This window comes from Colias croceus, chromosome 28, assembly GCF_905220415.1.
Source record: "Colias croceus chromosome 28, ilColCroc2.1".
NCBI classification, from domain to species: domain Eukaryota; kingdom Metazoa; phylum Arthropoda; class Insecta; order Lepidoptera; family Pieridae; genus Colias; species Colias croceus.
The window spans coordinates 455,577-477,667 of record NC_059564.1 but is presented as its reverse complement, the minus strand read 5'-3'; the positions used below and the strand labels follow the sequence as shown (position 1 = coordinate 477,667).

At 32.8% G+C, this 22,091-nt stretch overlaps 1 protein-coding gene across 1 annotated transcript; it reads left to right on the top strand.

Moving 5' to 3' along the window:
* The first annotated feature begins 354 nt into the window (after positions 1-354).
* Positions 355-21,447, top strand: LOC123704093. The gene is made up of 7 exons (XM_045652361.1): positions 355-686; positions 8,569-8,692; positions 12,573-12,787; positions 14,108-14,223; positions 14,452-14,544; positions 19,996-20,091; positions 21,139-21,447. Exons 1-7 carry the CDS (start codon positions 452-454, stop codon positions 21,229-21,231), a joined length of 972 nt encoding a protein of 323 aa, XP_045508317.1. The 5' UTR covers positions 355-451; the 3' UTR covers positions 21,232-21,447.
* Positions 21,448-22,091: the final 644 nt, after the last annotated feature.

Here is a 22,091-nt window from a genome sequence, read left to right as displayed (position 1 = left end):
TTACATTTTTATCTTCTTTATTAAATAAATTCGTTAATCGTTTAAAGGCCTTTATGAAGCTTAACCTTTTTTCATATTTGCGGAATGTAATAAAAATACGAAAGCTGACGGATAATTATAACAACATTAAAAACAAAAATGAAGAATTCCACCACTGCAAGTTGCAAATGAAAACATTATGTCTTACTCAAATTACAATAAAAAAATCAACTTATCAAAGAAGGAAATACTCGACGCAAATGAATGAGAAACATCCGCGTACAAAACAAGGTCAGAGACCACATTATGCTGTGTGTGTTCAAAACTGGATGTGTAAAGAAAGTAGTATCTATAAAGCTGCTTTCCCGCCAAGATGACAGTCCAACCTTGAACGTGAAAGCGCACGCCATTCCGCGCGGGATTTAAAAAAGGAAAAAAAAACGCGCGGCAATTTTGACATTTGGCATTTGACATGGCGCACGAAAAAGTTTTTATATTCCTTTTAATTTTCGGTACGGTGCACAGTGGTATTATAGATACGTCGTATGAATATGTTATGAATTTAGGTAAAAATTTAGCGCCTAGTTTCATGTCGATTCTGGACTGTTTTGGTGAAAAAGATGCGTGGGTGTGTGCGAAGGAAAAAGCGGGAATTATTTTCGACGGCTGGGACAAGGAAGTTGATAAACAGAGGAGAATGTGGCGAGGTATTTTTATTTATCCTTTTTTTCGAAAGACTTAAAAATATTGCTATTTAAATAGGTTGCTAATCAAATGTAATAAAAATACAATCAGTAATACGTGATAAGGAAAGCTTTTACAATAATTTGTTGCTGCAAGCTGTTATACCTAGCGTAATAAATTGTTTGCTTAATTATCTATACAAATATTATAAAGAGGAAAGGTTTGATTTTTTGTTTGTTTGTTTGTTTGTATGAATTGAATAGGCTCCGAAACTACTTGGCAGATTTGAAAAATTCTTTCACCATTCGAAAGCTACATTATCCACGAGTAACATAGGCTAGGTTTTATCCCTGAAATCCCACGGGAACGGGAACTATGAGGGTTTTTCTTTGAAAACGCGGGCGAAGCCGCGGGCGGAAAGCTAGTTTTAAATAAATTGCATAGAGAACAGTGTTACGTTACAAACACGCGCTAATCTGTCTAATGGTCCGATTTGAAAAATTCTTTCGGTGTTAGATAGCCCATTTATCAAGAAAGGCTATAGGCTATAAATTCCGCTAAGATAAACAGGAGCGAATCAATGCGGATTGCGGGTAAAACCGCACAGCAGAGCTAAGTAGTTCATTGATAAAAAACGACAATATTTCACTTATATACAGATATCTATAAATCTTAGTTATCAAATAATATTTCGTTCATGAACTTTATTAATATATCTACCGTAAATATTTAATTATATCCATTATTTAGAAATTCGACTTCAGTAAGTGTATATTTTTATTAATATTTTAATAATAAATGTGAAAGACCAGTTATTGTTATCTATTGCTAAAAAATGCTAAACCCAATAATTTTTTATAACCCTTAAGAATAAGGAACTATAAAATGTAAATATATAGATATTTATTTAATAAATTTCTGATTAAATTTTAAACAACATTTAGTATAGCAGACATGTTTTTACCGCATCTAGAACGATAGTTTTTCTGCATAAAACGGTACATTCAATCTAGTAGTAGGTACCTATACTTCATTGCATCTAATCTGCACAATTGCGTCGAATTTGATTCAGTTATTACGTGTTCCTATTAAATATACACTATAAACACAGACAGATAGACATTCTTTGCTATCGTATAAAATTTATAATAAAATAACAAGCAAGATTTCTGCCCGCGTCTTCACCCGCGTTGTCTAAAATCTAATTAATTATTCGCTAAATTCTTCGAAAACTACAAATTTAATTAACAAAATCACATCACAATGCGTTGCATAGGTAAAGATGTAAACATAAGCATACATAGGGACAGACAAACAGCGACAGAAACTTTGTTTTTATACACTATATAGTGATTTAGCGAGGTTATAACTTGCTAGCTGTGCCCTGCGGTTCTACGAGCAGTGCTCCGCTCCTGTTGGTCTTAGCTTGATGATATATAGCCTATAGCCTTCCTCGATATATGGGTTATCTAAAACCAAAATAATTTTTCAAATCGAACCAGTAGTACCTGAAATTCGCGAATTTAAACAAACAAACAAACACTTCAGCTTTATAATATTAGTATAGGTAGATAGTATAGATAACCAAGCCTCTATTTACTACTAATTATTTAGAAATCTGAGCCTCCTGAAACCACACAACCATAAAACCTTTTCTAAAATTATAAAAAAATCTTTTTACACGGTCAAAATTATGTTAAAACAAAACTTATACAAAATGCTAAACAATTTTCTACTCTAAATAACATAACAATAGCGATAATTGTCCGTGACGACAGTTTTTAGGATTCAACCATAAACATACTTACACACCTATTACCTGAATATAGCACTATTCGTTTTATATTATTTTTAACACATAATGTTTTTCAATTTGTATTATTTTATTTTCAACGTAATCCTGCAAGACTGTGCTATAAAAATATGTTAGTTTTACCAATTAGTAATTTTTCATGCAAGAGTTATGTACCTTATAGTTTTAATTACATAGACATAATATATTTAATTATATATAAATAAATATAGGTATATAAATAAATTGAGCATTAGGTATATAATGTAATGCAGACTATCATATACAGGGTGTCCCACTATCGGTATACTAAGCGCGAAGGGATTTGTAGTTTTGCATACACTGATCAGTGATCACGTAAAAAATACTTAAACAACCGCTTATACCGCTTCGCTAATGTGCGCATTTTGTCTATGAAATCACGTGCGGCTGGCAAAGTTAGGCGGGTTGCTTGTTATGGGTGTACACATAGAGTTTTAAGAATTCCTCAGTTTGAAAAGAAATGTGTCTGGAATTTTTAAAGTATTTTTGTGTACTCAGCGTATGCAAAATTATAACCTCCTTTGAGCTTAGTATACCAACTGCAACGGTGGGACATCCTGTATATCTGTTCAATTTTTTGGAATAAAAAACAACATTATAATATAACAAATAATTCCCATTTATTTTGACAAACCCTTTCGTTGATTTTTTCTGGAAAGTAGAATTTTAGGATTACTTTATTAAAATTTTGTTAACGAAAACTAAAAAATATCAATTATTTATAAATTAATTATTATACCTCATCAATAAAACTCTTAGCCACTTAAACACGGAAGAATCTCAGTAACACGGTCACTGACACCGTAGTTAATATTACATTAGCTGTGGCCATAGAAACAGCGATTAATAATATTCATCTACATATTATGTACCTAATAAAAATAATTATAATGGTAAAAAATACGTTTAAACTCACGAAATCTATACTAATATTATAAAGCTGAAGAGTTTGTTTGTTTGGTCTTAGCGTGATGATATACAGTTTCCTCGATAAAAGGATTATCTAACACCGAAATAATTTTTGAAATCGGACCAGTAGTTCCTGAGATTAGCGCTATCAAACAAACTCTTCAGCTTTATAATATGTATGCTAGCTGCGCTTCGCGGTTTCACCCGCGTGGCTCCGCTCCTATTGGCCTTGGCGTGATGATATATAGCCTATACTCTATAGCCTTCCTCGATAAATAGGCTATCTAAGACCGAAAGAATTTTTCAAATCGGACCAGTAGTTCCTGAGATAAGCGCCTTCAAACAAACACACTCTTTCATATTTATATATTAAACTTTCATGAGCTTTGTGTTATAAAAGCGTACTTATAAACTTAATTATTAACTTAATATAATATTAGCTTATAGCTTTTTTCATGGCCTCTGTGTTCAGTCACTATGCAGTGCCTGTTATAAGTCACTTGCCACTACTTAAGATAATACAGAGAAAACCAATTTAAATAAGCAGGCATAATAAATTATTATAATTAAATATTTCTTATCTGTATTCTATGTGTTTTCTTATGTATGAAATCGAAAGTAGAGGAAATATGGAAAACGGATAGACTAATAAAAATGTAATATTAGTTCCATAATAGCTTATAAGGATATCTTGACTTTAAATAATCACTAAGTACATCTAGTATAAAACAAAGTCGCTTTCTCTATCCCTATGTATGCTTAAATTTTTTAAACTACGCAACAGATTTAGATGCGGTTTTTTTAATAGACAGAGTCAATCAAGATGAAGGTTTAAGTATATAATTTATTTGGTTTAAAATAAAGCGGGTGAAACCGTGTGCAGAAAGGTTAGTTAAACCGTTTGCAGTCACAATTTAATTCACATTTATTTTCATTGTATTTATTCTGTATCTATTTCGTCACGCCAATGTATGTTTGTATGCTCGCACCATAAAAACCGCTGCTCCGTCACGAATACAAAATTAACAGCCGATTCATTCACATAATTATTCGTATGAAATCTACACTTTCTCTGACTTTCATTTGTTGAATTTTAAATACTGACATACTTTTAAATTATCCTACAGCTTATGAATTACCTTTACGTATGTATTAATATTAATATGAAAAATTGGTCAAGTGCGAGTTGGCATCGCGACTGAAAGATTCCGTACAAATAACTTGAAATAAATAACAAAATCCTGTTCCTGTGATTAGCCGGAAAAAACAAACACACGGACAAAAATTGTAAAATTTCTACATATTTTGTACACTGTATACATCCATATTAATTTAGTAAAAATCGGTTATTTCAATATTAGAAACAGACACTCCAATTTTATTGAATACTTAGATAGGGGCAATAGAAATACGTCATAATATCTGAAAATATCAATTGTCTAAATATCACGGTTCATGAGATACAGCCTGGCGACAGACGGACGGACAGACAGATAGCGAAGTCTGAGTAATCACTACATAGTATACAACAAAGTCGCTTTCTCTGTCCCTATGTCCCTTTGTATGCTTAAATCTTTTAAACTACGCAACGGATTTTGATGCGGTTTTTTTAATAGAAACAGTGATTAAAGAGGAAGGTTTTAGTATATAATTTATTAGATTTTAGATAAAGCGGGCGAAGCCGCGGGCGGTAAGCTACCTATTACATTATCCATAATAATAACATTGTAATAGCACAGTAAAAGCACAGACTAATAATAATATACTACGTAAAAGGGTCCTTTAAAACGGAACCCTAAAAACAATTTTTCATATATTATGTATGAAATTTCCATTTATGTATAGTGAAAGTTCAGATGATGCAAGGTCAGATAATGTATCATACAAGCTGACTCAGCAAATTTTGTTCTGCCTACACCCATATAGTTTTATTAGGTATATAAAAAATCTATAACCTATTTTCAGATAATAAAAAATATCATAAAAATCAAGCTGTATCGGAAGAATTTCTAGCCAAATAAACTTATAAAAAGTACTTTCTTCACAATTATTATTAAGTACTTTTCGACAATGATATCTATACTAATATTATAAAGCTGAAGAGTTTGTTTGTTTGAACGCGCTAATCTCGGGAACTACTGGTCCGATTTAAAAAATTCTTTAGATTTATCGAGGAAGGTTATCCATACTAATATTATAAATGCGAAAGTAACTCTGTCTGTCTGTTACTCAATCACGCCTTAACTACTGAACCAATTTGCATGAAATTTGGTATAGAGATATTTTGATACCCAAGAAAGGACATAGGCTACTTTTTACCCCGGGAAATAGGATAGGTTTTATCCTGGAACAGTGGAAATCCAACGGGAACGGGAACTATGCGGGTTTTTCTTTGACTGCGCGGGCGAAGCTGCGGGTGGAAAGCTAGTAGGCTATACACCACTATTTTTAAATCAGTACAAAAACTTTAAGGACATGTTAGCGAATACTTTATTATCGTGATCATGATGTTAGAATTACATAATATCGATAGATAGCAAAGATATAATCATTTGTTTATTTAAGAAAGTCTCACTAAAATCATAGACACATTGCAGAGTTCATTCACTTATTCATTGATAGTATTACCTAACCTTGGGCAATAAAATGAAACAAGAGATGTAGTTACTAACTTTATTTATTTTAATTTCCTAAATTCAAATCTCCCCTTCATACTTCATCCGGGCTTAGGACCGGAATAATTACTTTTTTACAATAAATTAAATAGGTACGTAGGTATGCAATTACAAAACAAACAATATCAAAATCGAATTTTGACGTATAAATTAAGAAGTTAGAATCAGCTGTTTTTTACAATACCTAATCTGTATTGAAAGAAAAAACGATTTTGGCGTGTTTAAGAAGTTAGAACCAGCTGTTTTTTACAATACCTAAGTACTCTGTATTGAAAGAAAAAACGATTTTGGCGTGTTTAAGAAATTAGAATCAGCTGTTTTTACAATACCTAATCTGTATTGAAAGAAAAAACGATTTTGGCGTGTGAAGTTAGAATCAGCTGGTATTTACAATTATCTTAACTAACCTTACAAGTATTTCAATAATAAAATTGTCCTTCAAAATGTCCACCACCATTATCAATACACAGACGTGCACGTTTTATTAAATTGTTTTTTAACGAGAGAAGTAAGTAGGTATGTTTTTTTGTCTTTTCACTTCATCCAATATGCGCTGTTTTAATTATTGTTCGACACTAACCGGCTCACTTTTGTTCACTTAATTTCACTCCACAAAAAGAGGTCCAAGGGTGTGAGATCAGGTGAGCGAGGAGGCCAAGCAGCAGGCCCGCCTCGACCGATCCACTGACTTCCAAACTCCGCTGTGAGAAATTCATGAACCGCAGCGTTATTCGACATTCGTACTACGTCGAGGATCCTCTTAAAAATACGCTAGTACATTACACGTTAGCATTTTGTGACAACGCCTGCTGGTAAGCATTTACCACGACGGTTCGTACATTTGGCGATCGAGCGTTCGGGACTCGGGTACTATTATCTGTACATACGTACTGCTGCACTCGCATTTTCTCCACTCAAAAAGAACGCACGAAGCATAAGTACATAATCCCGTGATATGAATTGATATGATATTGTACCGGGAAAAACGTAAACAAACGCGACGAAAAAAAGCAAGTTTTCACTTCCGCTAACAATTAGGCACTGTTTGTCCGTTGTCGCAACGCGTTCGGCGTTGGGGTGCGAACTGCGAACTGCGAACTGCGACGCGGGCGCAAGCCACAGAGGGAAAGGGGGTGGCGGGGTGAAGGATGGCGAGCTTCGACGCGAGTTTGCCGGAATTTATCAATGGAGCTGTCCAGCGGACCTATTCAAAATCGTACGCTAGAAAATTACAACACAATACCTAGTGTGGGTCATTGACTAAGAATAGGTTTAACAATTTTTACATATTTATGTGGACAATTTTGGGACATTTCTGTTTGTTAGTGTTTTTAATTATTTCTTACACAAATATGATTGGTTAAAGGTACTTAACACCCTGTAAAATTTTATGTACTGATTAAAAAATAGTGGTGTATATCATCACGCTACGACCAACAGGGGTGGAGTCACGGGGGTGAAACCGCGCGGAGCAGCTAGTAATTAGTAATTACATATATTCTCAACCTATAAACAAGTGAATTACATACTTGAGACGTTTTCTCTTGATAATAATGGAATAGAGAGTGAAAACGTGTGAATTATTTGATCACATCAGATAATGAACGATTTAAGACTTTTTTTGTTTTAAGATGTATCGATAAATGGTGTGATACCACGAATAGTTTAAGATTCGATTTTAACTATGACTTCATCTCTATAGGGAATTTTCTTTTAAAATTTTCGTAAGATATTAAATTCTTTATAAACACTAATATTATAAAGAGGAAAGATTTGTAAGTATGTTAGTAACGTATTAACTCAATAATTACTGGACAGTTATGGATGAAACTTTACAGTTATTTTGAATTTAATTTAATAACAACAGAAAAATGATAAACATGGTTTTTGCGTTAAATAAATAATTGTAATTGAATAAATGAATTAATTATTATTATAAAGATTCGTCACTATCACGTAGCCTTAGAAGTAAATTTATACATATAATGTACATACATATTTATTATTTATGTTTAAGAAAACATATTATTTATTGCACCACCTTCTCTCTTTTCCTTGACTGGACGAGATCTCTTTCTAGCTATAAGACCGCCTTCTGCATTTACTCTATGTATTTCTAATGCTTTGTGGACTGTGGTTGTCTGGAAGAGATCGCCATCAATCGATAAGACAGCCTATTGTATTAATATTTCATAGTATTGATATTTTTATAGGTACGTTTTCGAATTATTGAAGTGAAACTTCTTTATCGGGGATGGACAAAAATTTAGTGTAACATTTTTGCGTTACGCTGTAGGCGTGACATTTTTACGTTACGCCGTAGGCGTGACATTTTTACGTTACGACTTACGCCGTAGGCGTGACATTTTTGCGTTACGCGCCAACTTTTTCTTATCCCTAAGTTTCACTTCTTACGTGTGTACTCTAGTACACGCACACATTTTTTTTTTTCGTGTAGTTATAATAAATAATTTTATTTTATTGCAGAGGAAGCAGATGCCGAAGTTCAATCGTCTGGTCGTTCGTTGGAAGAGATGCCGTCGGTTCTTGGGAAAGAGATAGAAGAGTCTCTTACGTCTCTCTCTCGCTTGGTAGAGAGTGGTGTTGCTAGGTGAGTGTATTTATTCAATATATATTACTAGCTTACCGCCCGCGGCTTTGCCCGCTTTGTCTAAAACCTAATAAATTATATATACTAAAACCTTCCTCTTGAATCACTCTTACTATTAAAAAAACCGTATCAAAAACCGTTGCGTAGTTTTAAAGATTTAAGCATACAAAGGGACATAGGAATTAGGGACAGAGACAGCGACTTTGTTTTATACTATGTAGTTATGAGATAGTAAGTAGTTAAGTTTTTAATGAAATAATTAATTGATAAAAAATTAACCCACAAAATTAAGACACTAAAACAGATATAACGAAAAAACATCGAAGTATATAATAGTAAAAATAATTATTATATCATACTATGATTATGTTTGTGTGTCAATTTACTGTAGACTTGTAGAGCATACAGTTTTTCCTTCTATCTGTTACGCCCTGTGCCCAAAACACTACACCGATTATGATGAAATTTTTGTTAATCTTTGCGAGATGATATTATATAGTCTATAGCCTTCCTCGATAAATGGGCTATCTAACACTGAAATAATTTTTCAAATCGGACCAGTAGTTTCCGAGATTAGCGCGTTCAAACAAACAAACTCTTCAGCTTTATATTATTAGTATAGATATTATTCAATTATAAAGCATACTTCACACTGACAGATTTAACACGATACATGTAAAATAACCTTTACCACGTTTCGGCGAAAGTCGGTGAAATTTAAGAATGATGCCAGTTCGCTCCTTTTTCAGATTATGTATTTTCTCTTTTTATTACATAAGTTGAAGCGGTTTTACGTGTTATAATTATTGTTTGAAGTGAAACTTCTTCAGGCGCGTTGAGAGTAAAATTTCAAGGTCGCGTCATGGCAATACCGTCACGTCATGGAGTAGGGCGACGATTTTGGTATCTTCCTATCAAAAATTACTCAACTACTTCAGGGGTTAGCTTAACCAATAAATAAAAAATTAAAAAAAATATAATACGTAGTAATTGAAAATGGCTAATGCTTAGGGCTAATGTGTAGAAGCCCTTCTGGCTAACATTGAGAGACACCACACAAAAAAAAAAAAGTAATAAAAACTGACGGAATTTTATGCAATTTTTCAAATAAATAGATAGCGAAGACGAAATCTACATATTATAAGTTATCATAAAAATATATCTTTAATAATGAAAAAAGCCTAGAAAACCACCGGGCAAAACTAGTTAAGATTATAAAATATTATAAACACGTCTTATACGTGAGTGAAAGTAATGTGACGGATTTTAAACCGGTTTTAAATTGTGTGATTATAATATTAATTAGAGTTGATGTTTCGAAAATTTCCCATTGCATAAGATACTAAATTATGCCCGCGGCATTGCATGCTTTTACTACTAGAAATAAATAAAAAAAAACAACCAAGTTCCTACAGACAAAATTGCGGACAAAACCACGTGCAAAAACTAGTATTACTGTTCGTTTTGATTTAGTTTAGTTACACACAGCCATACATACAAACATACAGGCATTCGCATTTATAATATTACCTATATACATATTATGTATATATCTATATAATAATAGATGTTATATAGCTGAAGAGTTTGTTTGTTTGAACGCGCTAATCTCAGGAACTACTAGCCCATTTATCGAGACCAACAAGAGCGATGCAAATTGCAATGCGGGTGAAACCGCGGAGCACAGCTAGTGTATTAATATATTGTCATATTTGTGCATGTTTTTTACAGCAATGTATTATAGAGAAAATTTTATCAAAATAGACCATTCTGAAAAATGTAACTTATCCTAACAAAAAGGTAAAAATCGAAACATAAACTCAAACTCAAACTCAAACATTTATTTATTCAATTAGACTTCTTCTAGAAGCACTTTTGAATCATCATAACAGTTTTAACATTTACCACCGATTCGGAAAGTATCTATCTAATAAAAAAAATATTATCAAAATCGGTCCACCCAATACGTACACACAAACAAACAAAGAAAAACAAATATCTCTAAAATCGCTAAAAAACAAACAAAACAATTTAGGGCTGTAGGTCACTATGGAAACGGACTTTTACTAAAATCAATATGTAACTAACACCTAATATATTTGTAATGGTGAAAGTTTCAACCTTTTTCGGACTAGCTTTTACATATGGTTTCGAATGTCATTCGACTTTAAAAAAAAGAGCCGAGCATAGGCATACGTATCAGAAGTGAAACTTCTTTGGCAAGATTCAAAGATAATAAAATCGTTGCCTTACTCCATGACGTGACAGTGTTGCCATGACGCGACCTTGAGATTTTACTCTCAACACGCCAGAAGTTTCACTTCAATAAATAAATGAATCGTCAAAATGATGACGCATAGCTTTCGAACGACTGCACCAATTATGATAAATTTTTTGTGTTTGTTATCCGACCCTTTCCATGAGTGAATGAATTTTTTGTGTTTGTTATCCGAACCTTTCCATGAGTAATATTGTTAAATTTGAGAAATAAAAGATTTTTAACGGATTTTAAACGCGATTATTATTTTCCCGACGTTTCGCACACTTTTCAGCGAGCGTGGTCACGGGAAGGCTCGTAATATATTAAATAAATCGCGTTTAAAATCCATTAAAAATCTTTAATTTCTTAAATTTATAATACTCACGTAAAATCAAACAGTAGAAAATACTAATTGTTAATTATACATAATATAATTCACATACATATTATTATCCCGTTTTTAAGAGGAATATTCGTCATTTAATATACCTATTCAAAAATATATTTTAAGATATTCCAACCACTTTTCCGACAAATCCAAGCCATTATATTTATTTTTAGTATATAATGTGTTTCGATAGATTGATAAATTAACAAGTACATATTTCATTATCAAACTACACCCCATTACATAAATACATATAAAATTTCTCCTTTACGTCGATCAATAAACCAAAACCGATGAAACTTTGATAATGTAACACCTGTTAACAATAAATAGAACGCAAGTAACGCCGCGGGCAATAATTAGTTACACCATAAATCCTATCGAAGGTAAAATCAAACCTTTAGGCATAGTTTTCTCTTGACCCAATTTTGTACTAGAATTTCTTATAGAAATTGAGTTGAACACAATAAAATTTGATTTATAAGTAAATGTTTTGTATAATTTTATATAATTACTAGCTTTCCACCCGCAGCTTCGCCTGCGCAGTAAAAGAAAAACCCGCATAGTTCCCGTTCCCGTGGGATTTCCGGGATAAAACCTATCCTATTTCCCGGGGTAAAAAGTAGCCTATGTCCTTTCTCGAGTATCAAAATATCTCTATAGGTGCCAAATTTCATGCAAATTGGTTAAGTAGTGGCGTGATTGAGTAACAGACAGACAGACAGAGTTACTTTCGCATGACGATTATTTGCTACCTTCTCTTATATTTTTAAAATTTACTCCAACCACATTCAAAATTTTATTTTTAAATAACTGTGTTTCTACATTTGACATAAAACTATTAGTACGAGATCCAACTACAGGATTAGTGCGTTCATCGTTTTTTTGCTAAAACCCAAATTTTATGTACATACTTACAACTAGCTGCGCTCCACGGTTAGCGTGATGATATATAGTATATAGCCTTTTTAGTTCCTCGATGAATGGGCTATCTAACACCGAAAGAATTTTTCAAATCGGGCCAGTAGTTCCTGAGATTAGCGCGGAAACAAACTCTTCAGCTTTATAATAGTAGTATAGATGAGGAGAATATATATTGACTAGGTTGCCAGTCAAAATAAAATAAATAATTTATATACATAAAATTTGGGTTTTAGCAAAATAACGATGAACGCACTAATTCTGCAACCGGATCTTGGACTATCTATAAATCTATATTACCTTTGTTGCAGAGCCCTTACTGCCCAAAGCGATAGCGAAAAAACAGGAACTAAAGAAAACGATCAAAATACAGAAACAGGGGAAGACAAAGGAGTCACACAGGAAGCTAGAGGAGTCCTAGGGGATATGTGGAAGATGGGAGAATCAGCTATAGATGCTGTGGCTGATCATGTCTTGGAGAAGGAAAATGTAGAAAATGGCCTCGCTGATAGGAGTAGTATAGCAGGTAATTGGTACATTGTAACGTTTATTAATGAAACACATTTTAACCGATTAAAAACGCCATTTATACTTTACAACTTTTCAGTTTTCGAACACTTTAGAAAGAGTCTTTGAAGTCCATTAAAAAATCTATATTTTTTTCGACTACTAATGCTTATTGTAATTATTAGTATGAAATAGAATAATTATTTGATAAACCCTTCCTATTAAATTGTTACTATTAACATGACTATTTTATTTTGAAAAAATAAACATACTACTTTATAATATTATTACTGGCTTACCGCGGCTTCGCCCGCGTTTTTAAAGAAAAACCTGCATAGTTCCCGTTCCAGTGGGATTTCCGGGATGAAACCTATCTTTTGTTGTACTTAATACAAGTTACCCTGTATATGTGTGCTAAATTTCATTGTAATCGGTTCAGTAGTATTTGCGTGAAAGAGTAACAAACACACACACATCCTCACAAACTTTCGCATTTCTAATATTAGTAGAATAGGATTATTAACATGACCTCATTCATGTATTTCATAAGAAAAACATATTTTCTTATTACAATTCAATATTTTTTATGTAGTAGAAAGTAGAACTGTGCATAATTTAATTTGAACATTCTCATGCAATTTATATGCAAGTATGATGCGTAGGGTTGTCAGCATTCAGTAAAGAATTTAAATTTTTTTTCCTCCTATAATGTCAGGATTATTATTTATTTATTTATGCTTTTCTAGCTTTCCGCCCGCGGCTTCGCCCGCGTTTTCAAAGAAAAACCCGCATAGTTCCCGTTCCCGTGGGATTTCCGGGATATAATCTATTCTATATGTTAATCCAAGTTACCCTCTATATGTGTGCTAAATTTCATTATAATCGGTTCAGTAGTATTTGCGTGAAAGAGTAACAAACACACACACATCCTCACAAACTTTCGCATTTAGGATTGCTCAAGATAAATTACAAATTGAGACTCAACCTAGGATACAATGTAACATGCGGCCTTATCGCTAAATGGCGATTTCTTCCAGACTATCTACTATTATTGATTAATTCGTTTTTTTTTTTCAATCGCATGTAAAGTACTGATTTAAATGTATTTAAATTATATTATTGAAGTGAAACTTCTTTATACGCGTTGAGAATAAAATTTCAAGGTCGCGTCATGACAATACCGTCACGTCATGGGAAAAGGCGACGATTTTAGTATCTTTGAATTGCAAGGAAGTTTCACTTCTGACACGTGTGCTCTGCACATACTCTTTTTTGTAAGAAATGAGTTCCTTATGAATATTATATTATGCGTTTTATATCAAAAATTATTTATTTTTAGAGCAAAGAGGTAAGAAAAAGAAGAAGAAGAAGGCCATACTTAAATTGTTGCTTCTGGGAGCTGTGCTTAAAGCAAAAATCGGGACTTTACTGCAAATCCTGTCTTTTAAGTTACAAGTAAGTACTTACTTAACTTAATTTTTCGTATCAAAACAGTAGAAAAATCATATAGCTAAACAAAAAAAATCTATTTGTAGGTATTAATTTTTCAAAAAAAAAATATGTAATGTTTAAACACAGTAAAATTCGCCTTTTTCAATATTTTTCGATATTTAATCTTAATAAAATTTTACACAAAAAAAAAACTTTTTTTTCATATACCTAACCAAATAATTTAATTTTCAGGTAAAATTCTTCATAATAGCGCTCATCGGTCTTGGTATCAACTTAGCCCGATTTTTGATTGAACTGAAACATAAACATCAACAACCACAAAAGGTAAGATATTTTAATACAAGTGATAACTGCGTTAAAAACAACCGACTTCAAACTTGCACTTGCAAAAATGCCCATAAAATAAAAACTACTGGGCCTATCCGAATAAAATTTTTATGGGACCAATTCGACCCCATCCCGCATCGAACAAAAAAAGAATCACGTAAATCGGTTCAGAAACCTCGGAGTAATCGGTGTACATACATAAAACAAAACATACCGGCCGAATTGATAACCTCCTCCTTTTTTTGAAGTCGGTTAAAAAATACTAGCTGCGCCCCGCGGTTTTACCGTTGGCTAAAGGTTATATATTATATTAAACCTATATTGAAAACTTCCTACATACTTTTCAGGTCTTCCCGGACAATATTAATCGTTATTATATACTAGCTGCGCGGTTTTACCCGCAGTGCTTCACTCGTGTTGGTCTTAGCGTGATGATATATAGCCTATAGCCTTCCTCAATAAATGGGCTATCTAACACCGTAAGAATTTTTCAAATCGGACCAGTAGTTCCTGAGATTTGCGAGTTCAAACAAACAAACTCTTCAGCTTTATAACATTAGTAGGTATAGATTCACACAAAAATTACTGCGTTGAATCTAATGCAGTTTTCAGTAACATATAGCCTATTACAATGTAATTTAGCACACATATAGAGGGTAACTTGGATTAACACCATAGGATAGGTTTTATCCAAGAAATCCCACGGAAACGGGAACTATGCGAGTTTTTCTTTGAAAACACGGGCGAAGCCGCGGGCGGAAAGCTAGTATACCATATATGACATCAGGGCCGGACCGTGAACTTGTGGGGCCCTGGGCTGAAACTACCCAGGGGCCTTTTTTTTGGAAATGTTTATATTTTCTTAATACTTACTTTCGCAATTTTGTTATTTTAACATATTCAAATTTGATTTTAAATCGTTTTATTAATTCAGGAGTCTATCGCGGACAAACAAAGTACCTAACACGTAATTTTTTTATACATATTTAGATAATAAAAAAATAATAAAATAATGTTATTCATCCATACTAATATTATAAATGCGAAAGTAACTCTGTCTGTCTGTCTGTTACTCAATCACGCCTAAACTACAGAACCAATTTGCATGAAATTTGGTATAGAGATATTTTGATACCCGAGAAAGGACAAAGGCTACCTTTTATTGCAAAATATGTACCACGGGCGAAGCCGGGGCAGACCACTAGTTCATTATAAATTAGTAAAAGAATCTGAAAAGTTATGTTATTTAAATAATAATTTAGAAATTAACCTTTCTCCATTTTTGTGCTGCAAATTCTTTTATTGGTCATCACATTGCAAGTCTTTTGTTAGATCACAATGTAAATAAATATGTAAATAGTAGTAAAACGTAAATAGTTATATATTGACACCCTAAAAGTTGTCTCAAAACCTACATATGGTAGGGTCTAAGCAACTATTTAATTTCAAGGTCAAATGAAAATTCAAAATGAAAATTCCCGGAAAATGTCTGGAAAATATCCGGAAAATGCCTGGGAAATATCCGGAAAATGCCTGGGAAATGCCCGGAAAATGCCCGGAAAATATCCGGAAAATGCGTGAAAATGTCCGGGAAAAGTGTGGAAAACGCCTGGAAAATCCTCGGAAAATGCCTGGAAAATCCTCGGAAAATGCCAGGGAAAGCCTGGAAAATATCCGGAAAATGCCTGGGAAATGCCCGGAAAATTCCCGGAAAATACCTGTAAAGTAATAAGTACACCTCCCCTGTATTCCGGGGATTTTCAGGCATTTTCCGAGGATTTTCCAGGCGTTTTCCACACTTTTCCCGGACATTTCCACGCATTTTCCGGACATTTTCACGCATTTCCCAGGCATTTTCCGGATATTTTCCGGGAATTTTCCGGGCATTTCCCAGGCATTTTCCGGATATTTTCCAGGCATTTCCCTGGCATTTTCCGAGGATTTTCCAGGCCTTTTCCAAGGATTTTCCAGGCGTTTTCCACACTTTTCCCGGACATTTTCACGCATTTTCCCGATATTTTCCGGGAATTTCCCAGGCATTTTCCGGATATTTTCCAGGCTTTTCCCTGGCATTTTCCAGGCATTTTCCGAGGATTTTCCAGGCGTTTTCCACACTTTTCCCGGACATTTTCACGCAGGCATTTTCACACTTAACGATTACACCCTGTATAAGTATTTACAGACTTACAGCTGGGTATCTCGAATTCCGAGATTCTTACCTAATTTAACCTTATATGACTTGGCCATAACTCGTTCGGGCTCGTACATAAGAGTTAAAACGCATTCAATAACGCATTTCGTTAAAAAATGACAAATTTTTATAAGTATATAAATTTTTAATAGTATGTTGATAGTTATAAAAAAATTATTTCGGTGTTAGATAGCCCATTTATAGTGGAAGGCTATTATATCATCAGGCTAAGACCAACAGGATCTGAGCCACGTGAGTGAAATCGCGGGGCGCAGCTAGTTATTATTATGTATAACTACCTATATAAAATAACCAAATAGTTTCAATAAATGAGATTTATTTTCTATAAGTTGAAAATCAACATGCAAACATCCTTTTAGGTACATGTTAGCAAAAGTTATTGAAGTAGGTAGTTATGCGATTTTCATCAATTTTTTTTTCGAAAACCGACTACAGATTTTTTTCAAATTATCGCCCATTGTTTTTATCGGGGTATGGGGGCCCTTTTAACCTCGGGGCCCTGGGCTGCAGCCCATAAAGCCCATGGGTAGATCCGGCCCTGTATGACATCATACTTTCTATAATATTTTCTCTGTATTTATTTTAGTACAGAAAATTTAAAAGTAAATAAAGACATAATAACTTATAAAATTAGTCATTCTTATAATTAAGTACCTACATATTACATTAATTAACAACAAAAGAAAGATATAATTTTAAAACATTATCTTAACTAACAAAAGATTTAACAGTAGGCCTATTATCTATTCAAAGTAATCTTTTATCTTTTTATATAATAACACGATTATCTTTTAAAATTGGGTCGTAACTTTCTTTTGCCTATTATAATCTGTTATGGAATCTTTTGAAATATAGACAACTAGCTTTTACCGTGACTTCGTTCGCTATAACTTTTTATTGATGTAACTTAAACCTTATAGTTTTTAATGCATTAATAATTATTTATATATTTACTAGCTTTCCACCCGCGGCATCAACCGCGCAGTCAAAGAAAATGCATAGTTCCCGTTCCCGTGGGATTTCCGGGATAAAACCTATCCTATGTCTTTTCTCGGGTATCAAAATATCTCTATACCAAATTTCATGCAAATTGGTTCAGTAGTTAAGGCGTGATTGAGTAACAGACAGACAGAGTTACTTTCGCAATGGATATGTTATACCTTTACTATAGGTATTAGTATAATAAATAAGGGAAAACCTACATAATATATTCTCTTTTCTCTTCAACTCAAACAAGTTATTATCCATACTAATATTATAAATGCGAAAGTAACTCTGTCTGTCTGTCTGTCTGTCTGTCTGTTACTCAATCACGCCTCAACTACTGAACCAATTTGCATGAAATTTGGTATAGAGATATTTTGATACCCGAGAAAGGACATAGGATATGTTTTATCCCGGAAATCCCACGGGAACAGGAACTATGCGGGTTTGTCATTGACTGCGCGGGTGATGCCGCGGGTGGAAAGCTAGTTGACCATAAAGGTTTCACAAGCAACCTTTTATGCAAAACCTTCATCCCGGAATAAAAATATATTATAGAGAGAGAAAAAAATCATCTTAAAATTCTGTTTTTTTTTATATATACGTCTATAAAAAAATCTGTTAAATTTAATACCTAGATCATCACTACAGCTACATAGTATAAAACAAAGTCGCTTTCTCTGTCCCTATGTCCCTTTGTTTGCTTAAATCTTTAAAACTACGCAACGGATTTGGATGCGGTTTTTTTAATAGATAGAGTGATTCAAGAGGAAGGTTTTAGTATATAATTTATTAGGTTTTAAACAAAGCGGGCGAAGCCGCAGGCGGAAAGCTAGTAAAATATACATATATAATAAACAAAATTCGTAGGTAGAGATTTTCTCTTTTTTTACAATAAATTGAAATCGCAATAAAATATGTATTTATATTTATTAACAAAAAAACCAAATTTTTAAAACAACATCATAATTTTTAAAAACACTACAGCAAAAACCTCTTATTTTAATGTCGGTTAAAAACAACAAACAGACGAATCACCCAAAGCAACTTTCACTGACCTTGCATTGACCTCGACGTCTAGATTCCTTAAAAGTAAAAGTTTAATTCTTTTAACTCATTTTAACTATTATTCTAATAAAAATAAATAAATAAAAACCTCTGCAGATAGGATCATGGATAAAAACCTTCATTATTTAAAAGCCCTTTACGAAAAAAAAACCTAACGAACTTTAAATAAAAATTACTGTCGAATTCAGAACCTCTTTTTTGAAGTCGGTTGAAAATATTGAAGGTCAAAGGTAAAAAATTGATTTTCGCCGAAATTATAGGTTTTATCATTAAAATGTATAGAATTATTAGAAACTAGATTTTCCGCGTTTTCAAAGAAAAACGCGAATACCGTTTGAGTTTGAGTTTTTATAGTTCCTGTTCCTATGGGATTTCCGGGATAAAGAAACTATGTCTTATTCTGGGTCTTCATCTACCTGCATACCAAATTTCATGGTATTCGATTCAGTAGTATTTGCGTGAAAGAGTAACAAACATACATACACACACATCCATCCTCATAAACTTTCGTATTTATTATATTAGTAGGATGTAGGCATTATTATGATGATATATTTCAGAATCGGTCGCTCTTATAGGAAAAAAGAGACATTTTTATTGTTAACTAGCTTTCCGCCCACGGCTTCGCCCGCTTTGTCTAAAACCTAATAAATTAGATACTATAACCTTTCTCGAGAATATAATCCTATTAAAAAAACCGCAATAATCCTAGGTATCTATTAAAAAAAAACCGCATCAAAACCCGTTACGTAGTTTTAAAGATTTAAGCATACAAAGGGACATATGGACAGAGAAAGCGACTTTGTTTCGTACTATGTAGTGATTTACAATTTTGGTCAAGTTTTTATGATAAAACAAAAAAGGATTTTACAATAAAACTTACTGTTACGGTAAAAATCGTGTTAACCCATCTAATATCTAATATATATTATCTATTATAAAGGCGAAAGTTTGTATGGATGTATGGATGTATGGATGTTTGTTACTCTTTCACGTAAAAACTACTGAACCGATTACAATGAAATTTAGCACACATATAGAGGGTAACTTGGATTAACACATAGGATAGTTTTGATCCCGGAAATCCCACGGGAACGGGAACTATGCGGGTTTTCCTTTGCAAACGCGGGCGAAGCCGCGGGCGGAAATCTAGTTTTTTATATATATTTTTTGTATGTTTGCAGGTAATTTACTACGAACACGCTCAACACCAACACCACTATGAACACGAAGAGGAACCCGCGGGCTGGGGACCGTGGTCCAGAAGTATTATACCTGAAGTAAGTCATTTTTCATTATTTTTATTTATTTGTTTACTAGCTGTGCCTCGCGGTTTTACTCGCGTGGCTCCGCTTGGTCTTAGCGTAATTGATGTATATAGCCTTCCTCGATAAATGGGCTATCTAACACCAAAATAATTTTTCAAATTGGACCAGTAGTTCCTGAGATTAGCGCGTTCAAACAAACAAACAAACGCTTTTAGTATAGAATTATTAATGTCCAAAAAATACTTGTCATGTGCAATAATAGATTTTTTAAGTGAAACTTCGTTGGCAACATTCAAAGATACCAAAATCGTCGCCATACTCCATGACGTGACGGTATTGCCATGACGGGACCTTGAAATTTTCTCAACGCGCCTAAATAAGGACATTAAAACTTCTATATATTAAAATCAAGGGTATCAACAAATAGTAAATTGCATACATTCTAAATTCTAATGCTCTTAAATTGATAGCCTTGACATCGTGTAAATACTAACTTTGTCACCTGACCTTGTCTGTTTTTCTACCCACAATTTTATCTTATATGGGAGATATCAAATTAGGTTTAGTAATTTTAGTTATTGATAATCTATAGATCTAAATGAATATAACAGAATTAATAATATCTCAGCTATTCTGTATTCATAACAAAATTTCATCAATATTGGTTAAGCAATTTTGGATGTATCAACAATTTACTTTTTCTTCTAAACAATTTATGGAACTACCTTTGTGCGAAAGAATTCTCAAAATCTGTCAGTAGTGTAACTTCTTTGGCAAGATTCAAAGATATCAAAATCGTCGTCTTGCTCCATGACGTGACGGTATCGCCATGACGCGACCTTGAAATTTTACTCTCAACGCGTATAAGAAGTTTTACTTCAAAAATCATCAAAATCGGTTTAGTAATTTTTATTTCCTTTATTTCAAAATCTGTTTCATAACTTTACACTCGCATCTTCAACAAGCATTAAAAACTTTCTCCATTTTATTATCAGTTATTAGTATTAAAAAATCGTCAAAATATAGGTATTTTAATTATAATTTTTTTTACATTTTCAGGATAAAGAAGAAATCGACTCCGAAGTATCTCCCTACAGAGCGCAAGAAAGAACACAAATGTATCCTACAAAGCCATTATTAACATTATCTTAAATAAATAATAATAAATAGTCAAATAAATATAAAAATAAAATTAATTTATAATAAACAAAATCTGTTTTTGATATTACTATGGACAGACTAACGAAATATGTCGAAAAAAATGCATTGTTAAGTTTCTTATTTTGACAGGAATTTACAATTTTTTTTTATTTTGCTATTGTATAAAAGCAATTTTATTTATTAAAAACATTTTAATTTGATATTAAAAATGGACCAGTGAATTATGTAAAAAATATATTACCTACTTCTAAAATAACAATATGTCTCTACCTGGTAATCTATACTAATATTATAAAGCTGAAGAGTTTGTTTGTTTGTTTAAACGCGCTAATCTCGGCAACTACTGGTCCGAATTGAAAAATTCTTTCGGTGTTAGATAGCCCATTTATCGAGGAAGGTTATAGGCTCTATCATCACGCTACGACTAACAGGAGTGAAGCCACGGGGGTGAAACCGCGTGGAGCAGCTAGTATATTATATATATGAACTTATTTATTTTTAATTTATTTAACCTTAAGGGTTACCGTTAAACGCATTATTATTTTATATATTCAATTTTGTAAATAACTAGCTTATTTTGTAAATAAGTATTTATTTTTTATATCGATATTTTCGAAATTAACGTTATTGCTAAGAAACCTATTATATTTAAGTTATTTATAACAATTAAGAAATTTTATTTTTTTTATTTATTATAATTTAAGTATTATGTATTAAAACGGCGTGATTGTATTAATTTATTGTGTGGTGTGAAATAAATTATTTGAATAATATTGTTTTTCATTTCTTTATTTTTTTTACCTAGTCGGTACCTACATACTTACATAAAAATCCCAACTTCCTAAACCTTC